This window comes from Mus pahari, chromosome 1, assembly GCF_900095145.1.
Source record: "Mus pahari chromosome 1, PAHARI_EIJ_v1.1, whole genome shotgun sequence".
In the NCBI taxonomy this organism is placed as follows: domain Eukaryota; kingdom Metazoa; phylum Chordata; class Mammalia; order Rodentia; family Muridae; genus Mus; species Mus pahari.
In genome coordinates, this window is record NC_034590.1 from 153,587,117 (window position 1) to 153,596,314 (window position 9,198).

The 9,198-nt window shown below is 47.8% G+C and overlaps 1 protein-coding gene across 2 annotated transcripts in view; it reads left to right on the forward strand.

The window, feature by feature from the left end:
• The first annotated feature begins 5,210 nt into the window (after positions 1 to 5,210).
• Positions 5,211 to 9,198, forward strand: part of Zfyve27 (zinc finger FYVE-type containing 27) — a 21,422-nt gene continuing 17,434 nt past the window's right edge. For both annotated transcript variants that reach the window (XM_021200325.2, XM_029543295.1), the window contains exons 1-2: positions 5,211 to 5,378; positions 6,094 to 6,291. In XM_021200325.2, the coding sequence (XP_021055984.1) occupies positions 6,095 to 6,291 (197 nt within the window). In that variant the 5' untranslated portion in view covers positions 5,211 to 5,378; position 6,094. The remainder of the gene's footprint in view (positions 5,379 to 6,093; positions 6,292 to 9,198) is intronic.

Sequence of the window (9,198 nt, forward strand, 5' to 3'; positions counted from 1 at the left end):
CCTCGAACTCAGAAATCCGCCTGCCTCTGCCTCCCGAGTGCTGGGATTAAAGGCATGCCACCACGCCCAGCTGAGGTGTTACGTTTTGACATAACTTGAATAAGTACTGAGAGACATGAGAAAGATAAGGAATATTCTGAAGAAATGAGAAAACCATAGAGGCTAGCACGAGAGATGTGGCCAGGAAAGAGAAATTAAAGTGCAGAGATGCTTCTGAAACCCACGATTCTCGGGAAGAGTAGGCGAATGCGCCCCCTCGTGGCAGAAGGCATGCTTAACAATTCATCCTAGCTGTCAGCCTAGAATTCCTCCAAAGGTCATCGTGAATTTTATAACTCAGTTATGTGGCCCATAAACACACTTCCGTAGCGATGCAAGACTATCCTCTGAAATGTCAAGTTAATGTATTAAGTGTCCTCTCTGATCATTTTCTGTTCTCTCTTAGCCTCTTGTTTTTATTTGCAAGGCTCAAAGCCTGCTGATTCATGATGTTCAGGAGGGGACAAATACATAGAATTCAATTATAAAATGTCAGAGCTAGGCCTGGAGGTGTATCTAAATGCTACAGCACTTGCCTAGTATATGCCACACCCTGGTTCCCATTACCAGAACTGAGTACTAAGATCACCCCAAAGCTGGTCAGTATCTTATATGAACAGGGCAAGACTTTGGGCTTTAAAGCCTTCTCTTATCCTCTGATATTTGTCCCAAATAATATCTAGGAGTTTGGGAATCATATTCCTCAATCTGAGAGTAGCCGGAGGGAAAAATAAATATAATTTAACACTGCCACCAGTCACAGCCAGACTCAGGTCAGACCCAGGAGGGAAAGTTGCCAAGAAAATGAGGTTTGCCTCTGGAGTTACTGATGGTAGAATTCCAGGTAGTTAGGTCATCGAAATAAGCAATTTCTTCTCTAAGGAGGGAGGGCTCATTTTCTTTGAGACAGGATCTTGCTATTTAGCCCAGGAGGACCGGCGGTGCTGGGATCACAAGCCTTCTCCCACACCTGACTGGAACAGAGGCAGGTGACTCTAACTCTTCCCTATGCTCAGACTTTTACTGGAGGAACCAGTGCGTTCTATTCTGTCTGAGTCGGATTAGTGTCTCCTATGGAACTAAGAGCTCCTGGAGACTTCTTATATTTTTTTTCGAGACAGGGTTTCTCTGGGTAGCCCTGGCTGTCCTGGAACTCACTCTGTAGACCAGGTTGGCCTTGAACTAAAAAAAAATCCATCTGCCTCTGCCTCCCGAGTGCTGGGATTAAAGTCGTGTGCCACCACTGCCCGGTAAACGTGAGACTTCTTATTTCCGCCAGGCTCAATGCACCATTTTAAGGGAAGAGATATTATACTGGGTCTTAGAGTGGAAGAAACGAGAACATGCAAACCTGGAAGACGCATGCGTGAGTGCCCAGACCACGGGGAGACACTGACAGGCATGAATCACTTGGGGAATAGTTGTGCTAGAGGCTAGATGCATTGAAGTTACTCCAGCCAGTTTTCCCGGTAGCCTCAGTCTAGGCAAAGGATCCATTAAGCAAATAGGCAGCAACTTTGCATGTGCCAAGTGCAGGACTGGGCAAGCCCAGGGGAAGCAAGACAGACGGACACCTATCCCACTGGGGTGTGTGGGGGAAGACTCCCTGAAGGTGTGAGGTGAGCTCTGAGCTGAGCTGTGGAAAGACTAGGAGGTGGTCAACGCTGGGGCAGGCTCTGGAGGAGCTGAATATGCTAGGGCCTGGGGGGAGTGTCCCAGGGGCGTATCCCAGGGGTGTGTGTGTGTCACTTGTGTCCCTGAAGATGGTCTCATGTGAGCAGAGGAATGGGTAATGGTGTGTGTGCAGGAAGGAAGAAGGAAGAGCGGGAGTGGCTATGGCCCCTTTAGGTTCAGGGACGACCTGAGTCAAAGAAGGAGAAGTAGGGTCTGCAGAGGCTGCATGCTTGAGAGACTAAGGGGTCCCCTGGAAACAGTCACCCAAAGGAGGAGGGAGATTCCACCAGACAGCTTTAGTACTGCATGTGGCATTCTAGACTTCTGGACCTCCAACAATGACGACCAGCCTCCTCTTCCTCCTCCTCTTCTTCCTCCTCCTTCTCTTTCTCTTCGCCCTTTTCTTCTTCTAGACAAAGTCTCTCATGTATCCCAGGCTGGCCTTGAACTAGCTATGTAGCTGAGGATGGACCTCATCTCTTGATACTCTTCCCCCCATCCACAAGTGCTGAGATTACAGGCAGGTACCTGGGGTTGATGCTGGAGGGCAAACCTAGGGCTAGGCAAATACTCTGCCAGCTGAGTAGAGTATTCCATTAACTCTGGGTCTACATCACTAACTCTAACCAACCCCAGGTCCTCTGCAAGAGCAGCAAGTGCTATTAGCTGATGAGCCACTTCTCAGTGCCCACCCCCAACTAACATTTAAAAGAACATTATTATGTATATGATTGTGTGTGTGTGTGTGTGTGTGCGCGTGTGTCATGGTGCATGAGAGGAGGAAAGTGGACAGTTCTGGGGAATTGCTTCTCTTTCATCACGGGGCTGGGGGATCATATACTCAGTCCTTCAGGTTTGTACAGCAAGTGTTTTATCTACCAAGTCATCTTGCCAGTCCACAGATTTTGAGCACTTAAAATGTGCTGAAGAGCCAGGCGGTGGCACTGCATGCCTTTAATCTCAACACTCAGGAAGCAGAGGCCAGTCTGGTCTATAGGCGAGTTCCAGGACAACAAATCAACAAACAAACAAAACAACAAACACACCAAAAAAACCCCCAAACAAACCAAACCAAAGAAATTTCCATCCTTTGGTTCACTTTAGTTTCGCCCTGTGAAGTTGCTCCCTGCTCTACAGTTGGAAAAAGCAACCAGGTAACTCAGGCAAGGCGAACTCCTCCCACCTCCCTCAGGTTGGGCCTGCAAAGCAGAACTTTACAGCATTTTCACAGTCAGCACTTCATTTTGAGGTAACTGCAAATTTACATACAGTGGTAAGAGATAACTGCAAGAGAGCCTGTGAGCATCTCCTAATGGGACATCTTGCAAGCCCCTTTATCCTTTCACAGCAGACATACTGTGTGCCAGTGCTCTAGCTTCTGGAGACATTAGCTAACAGCTGATGGTGAATGTGAACGTGAATGCAATCCCCAGGGAGGGTTAGAAGCAAGGAAGGTGGCAGATAGATGACATTCAAGGGAAGAAAAACCCTAAGGAGACCTTGAGGGTAGGAGGCCAAGAGAGGTGGTGGGGAAAGGAAGAACACTGAAGTGTTCAGTGTTGCTAAGAGCTCTTGCAAGGAAGACTAGAAGTGTTCGCTGGGTGCAGCAACCAGAATGGCAGAGGTGACCCAGGAAGACGGGATTACAGTTGGCGAGGGCTGAATGGGTGAGGAATGAGCAGGAAAGCGGGCAAGTCGGAGGAGGAAACAAAAGTGGAAAGAAATATCCTGTGGGGGGCAGGTGAGATGGCTCAGTGGTTAAGAGCACCAACTGCTCTTCCAAAGGTCCCAAGTTCAAATCCCAGCAACCACATGGTGGCTCACAACCATCCGTAACGAGATCTGACGCCCTCTTCTGGTGTGTCTGAAGACAACTACAGTGTACTTACATTTAATAAATCTTAAAAAAGGGGGGGAGGGTATAGGGGACTTTGGGGATAGCATTTGAAATGTAAATGAAATAAATACCTAATAAAAATTGAAACAAACAAACAAACAAACAAACAAAAAAACCAGAAGAAATGTCCTGTGGCTCTTGTCTCCAGGAGAAGGGACGTTACTGACAGTAAAGATTTCAGAGCCTGTGGGACAGTGACCCGCCTGAAGGAAGTGAGAAGAGCTGGGATTCCCAGTGCAGCTGAGTCCTGGCTGAGGAGCAGGTGTGCCTGTTTCTCTGAAAAAGAGATGCTGGATGAGATGTCAGTGAAGCTTTGGGGTGGTTCAGAGGAGGGGTTATTGCCAGCTGAGCAGCTAGGGAAGGTTGCTCACAGCCGACTCCTGCTACGATGGCTTGCTTGGGTTTGGATGGAAGCAAGAACCAGGGCAGGCAGGTGTGACAAGCAATCTGCAGACTTGGCAGGAGGCCAGGGCCATTGCAGGTAACAAAGAGGGTTCAGCTGGCTGAGACTGGGGCACCTGGAAGAGAGCAGCAGGACAGATGAAGCCCGTGGATGCAGCCTCGTGTGGGTGGTGGTATGGCTGGGGTTCCTGGCATCCAGTGATGTATTTGGCTCAAATCCCAGTTCCAAGAGGTTTATGTGCTGTGACATTAAAGAAGTTACTTACCATGACTACAACTCCTCATCTGTGAAATGGTGATAACCCCAATAGGGTTATTGAAGGAGGAACAGATAAGATAATGTGCACAAAAAGCTTAGTGTACTGCCTGCCTGCTGGTTAAATGGAAATCCATGGGAGGTGTGTTTTAAGGGACACCAGCTGGGTCACACGATGTGAAGAGGATAGAGCCAGGAACAGCCTGCACAGGACTTTGAACAGAGCAGCTACTGACCACCGTTCCGTCTCGGCTAATGTAAGCCCCGAAATTACTGATACTACTAGAGAAACTTCAGTGCTGTGTACAGTGTGTCGTTGCGTTCTCCGCTCCCCCCCACCAGCTCCCATCCTCTTTTAGTCCACGGCAAGCACTATAGCAGACAGCTGGTTTCTGTGTTGCTGCGTCTTCCTGCAGCAAGCCAGGGGCTCCCTCAGCGTTAAAATGGCACTACTTATAGGCACCTGACATACAAGATGTGTTTTCTGCCTTCCCTAGGTTCTCAGAGCTTCTATCCACATTTTCTTTCTTTTTTAACCTACTCCACCACCTGCCCTCACACCCCCCACCTTTTTTTTTTTTTTTTTTGAGCCAGAAGCTCCCATAGCCAAGGCTGGCCTTGAACTAGCACTACTCCAACCTCAGAAACCAAAAGGCTGTGATTACAAGAAGTGCGTCACCACGCTAGGCTCTCTTACTGTCCTTGCTGTAATGTTCCGGAGCTAGGCTGGTTCCCAGGCATTAAGTGAGTCATCTCTTGGCTGGCAGGAACAGGGTTAACCAGAAATTAGCCACGGAGGGAACAGTGCGCAGGCGCAGTATCAACGCGCTCGCTCACCTGCGCCGGGTGGGAGGAGCTAAGCCCGGAGGCCCGATCCAAGGCGGGACGGGCGCGATGACGTCACGGGCGCGCCACCGCAGAGTCAGTCGCGTCCCGGAAGCGACGGCGGTGGAGGGGCAGACGGCTCCCTGGTGGACCTGCGACTTCGGAGCGTCGGTGGGAGGTGGCGCGGCGTGGGGTGGGGCGGGCCTGAGGGACCGCTCCGGGGCTTGGTGGCCCTTCTGTCCCCTTGGCCGTCCCTGTCCTTCCCTTTCCAGGGACAGTGTCCGGGTAGGTGACGACCGTGACGCCCCAGCCCCACTGTATTTATTTACAGAGCCTGGCCCTCCCACCGGGTGGGGGCCGCCACCTGCTGGCACAGCGACCTTAGGCGTGGCCTGTCTTGCGCGGCCTCTGTCGGCACCGACCTGCTCAGCCTGTCTCGTGCTTGCCCGGGCTCCCTTTCTCCCTAGCTCGTCCTATCGAGAGTTTGGGGTCCAGTCGACCCCTTTCCAAGTGATGAATGGGACCCAGGGTTAAGAGCGTGATAAGAGTGTTGTTAGGAAAAATTCACGAACCTCTGGGAGCCCTGGTAAGGGTCTCTTAGTGTCATCCCCAGGGCAAGATGGTCCCCCTTCCCCTGACACCTGAAGGAGGAGTAAGGATTACCAGCTAAAGATAGGAGAAGGATGTCACAGGACATCTTTTCTCTTGGGATTACCTACTGCCTTCCTTCAGCAACCTGGTTATTAATGGTTTATATGCTCTTGAAAGGTCTGTGGGGGAAAAGAGCGTTGGAGGGACTCATGAAGAGTAATAGGCTTTATATCTAAGACATCCCCTTCGCCCTGCTGTATTTCAGTAGGAACAAAATTTCTTGCAGTGTGAGATGGGTATTCCCGCTCGCCGCTCACAGTTAACCTTAGGAAGCACATGAACTGTAATGCAAGGGGAAATGTGTTGTAGTGTGGAAGTGCATCGCGAGTGTGGGGATTTATGATTACAGAATGCAGACTTCGGATCGGGACCCGAGTGGGCCGGAGGCAAGCCCCAGCGGGATGCCTGAGGTTCTCTCTGAGTGTTCACCTGCCCCTTCCAAGTCAGCAGCGTTTGATCTCTTCAACCTGGTCCTGTCCTACAAGAGGCTGGAGATCTACCTGGAACCCCTGAAGGATGCAGGGGACGGTGTTCGATACTTGCTAAGGTACAGACTTTAGGGTTCCTTTTTTCTTCCTTTTTCTTCCTTTGGACTCTCCCATCTCCCTGTCGTTAGCAGTTCTGGCCAGTTAGGCAGTAGTTGGGCTGTCCTTTCTGCTCTAGTGATGACTAGTTCTGGAGAGACTTGTTGTGTGACCTTTAGATGTATTCAGGGCTACTTGTGTTCCAGCTCTATGCAGGAAAGGCGGGAACTGAGAACCACCTGGTCTTCATCAGGACTCTGTAGTTGGATAAGTTCCTTTAAGGACTGCCGGAAAGCCTTGGACACTGGCCTAGTATAGCTTAGAGAAGATGTAGGGATTTTTTTCCCCCTTTTCTCTCTGAATATTAATGTAGTTAATATTAAAATCTTGATTTTTATGATTTTGTATGCATGTGGCATTGTGTGCAGGTCAGAGGGCAGCTTTTGGGAGTTAGCTCTCCTTCCAGGGTGGATTCTAGGGACAGACGCAGGCTTGGTGGCAACCACTTTACTGGCTAAGCTATCTTTTGTTTGTTTGTTTTTCGAGACAGGGTTTCTCTGGGTAGTCCTGGCTGTCGTGGAACTCACTCTGTAGACCAGGCTGACCTTGAGCTCAGAAATCCTCCTGCCTCTGCCTCCCAAGTGCTGGGATAAAAGGCATGCACCACCACGCCTGGCTGGCTAAGCTATCTTACCATCAAGTTATAATTTTTAAACAAATCTCAACTACAAATACCTTTGAAAAAACTAGATGCTGTTTTCACTTGTTACTTAGAATTATGGTTCTCAATTTTTTTTCCTATTTTGCTTCATTTTTTTTTTAATCCTCAATAATTTTCTTCTAGCTTCCTTTCCTTGTCTTTTGTTGTTGAGATAGTGTCTCATTATATATAGCCCAGGCTAGTCCTTTCCTTGTCTTTTGTTGTTGAGATAGTGTCTCGTTATATATAGCAGAGGCTATTCTGAAACTCCGTGCAGGCCTACAAGCATTCTGTTTCAGACTCACAAGTACTGGGACCAACTTACTCTAAAAAGTGTTTTTGTGGGCCGGGCGTGGTGGCGCACGCCTTTAATCCCAGCACTTGGGAGGCAGAGACAGGCAGATTTCTGAGTTCGAGGACAGCCTGATCTACAAAGTGAGTTCCAGGATAGCCAGGGCTACACAGAGAAACCCTGTCTCAGAAAAAAAAAAAAGTGCTTTTGTTTTTGTTTTTGAGCCATGGTCTCACTATATCCCTAACTGGCCTGGAACTCACAGAGGTCTGTCTGCCACTACCTGGAGTGCTGTGGTTAAGGGCATGGACTACTATGCCTAGGCTGTCTTTTTTACATTAAGATGTTTTCTTCCTTAAGTGATTTATCTCCATTTTAGATTTTATGTGTGCACTGTAATATTGTCTGTATATATTTATATGCACCATATATTTGTTTGCTGTCCTTAGAGACCAGGAGAGGTGGTCAGATCACCTGGAACTGGAGTTACAGATGGTTGTGAGCCTCTGTGGGGGTGCTAGGAACTGAGCCTGCGTCTTAACCAATGAACCTTCTCTTCAACTCCTGCTTTGATTTATGTTAAAAAGTATTTTATCTGGGAATATGCCTATAATCCCAGAATTTAGGAGGTAAAGACGGGAGCATCAGAAGTTCAAAAAACTATCTTTAGCTTCATAGCAAGTTTGGGGCCAGCCTGGGAGCTATATAACACCTCGACTCAAACTAACTAACTAACTGACTAACAAACAAAACAACCCACCCCCAAAAAGAACAAAACAAAAAACCTACATTGCAAATAAATGGCTTTGTACTTCTGATTACTTCAGTTTATGTTTTTTTTATAAAGGCCTTTGATATCATCAAAATAATGTTATACTGAATTAAAAGTAATTTTTTGATATCTTTCTCTGGTGAGTTCCCACTTTTCTATTTTTTTTCCAAGGATGTCATGGACACTTGTTTTGCATCTCCCGTCAGGTTCCTATCTCGCACTGTATTTCATGTGGTTTTTATGTCCTATAAATCTTTTTCAAACTATACCAGGCTCTTGTTTAATGTTCTGGCTTGCCTAAGTTACTGGGCTCACTGTCTTGGAGAATTTCCTTCTGAGAATTGTCTGGTTAGCTGTGTATAGCTCTTTAACTAGAAAGGTAGATTAAAAACTGGACTTCATTCAAGCTAAAGACTTTCTTTTGAAAAGGAAGTATTGTGTCCTTAATGTGGCATGACTCCCAAGAATCACATAAAATTTGTGTCCAAAGCAGAAGAGGGGAGAGTTGGGTATGTGTATACATCAGAGGACAACTTGGACTAGTTGACTCTCTCCTTGTACCACGTGGGTCCCAGAGATGAGATTCAGGCCCACAGGCTTGGCTGCAAGCATCTTTACCTGCTGAGCCATCTCACCAGCTCAGAGTAGGTTCTTCAGTTGGGACCTGTGGACAGGTTTAAGGGTGAATCCCCTGAAGCTGCAAACAGAATTGTGTGTTCTTGCATGCTTATTCATAAAAAACTAGACCCTAGTTCCCATCAGATTGTTTTAAAGACATGCAGCTGCTTTAGGTGCCAAAGAAGATGGTAGGAGGCTGGAGGACTGGGTTACCTTGGAGGGTGGTGTTGAGTTGATGTCCTGTATCAGCCTAGAAGTAGGGGACCACTTCTAATTACGATTTTTTTTCTTTGAGCTCCCAGGCTGAACAAACCTGGTACATCACTTATTAGTATTCCCTGACAAGGCCGTACATTCTCACCCACCCCTTGTGACTCTATGGCAGAGTCTAGAGACGGGGTGAGTGCTCACAGCTACACTCTCTGCTGTGAGAGCCATATGCTCTGAGTGCAGGACATAGGCAGGAGTAGAGGCCTTCCTCTCTTTCCTTAGCCCGTGAACTTTGACTTTATTCTGCCATTCTTTTTTTTTTTTTTTTTTTTTTTTTT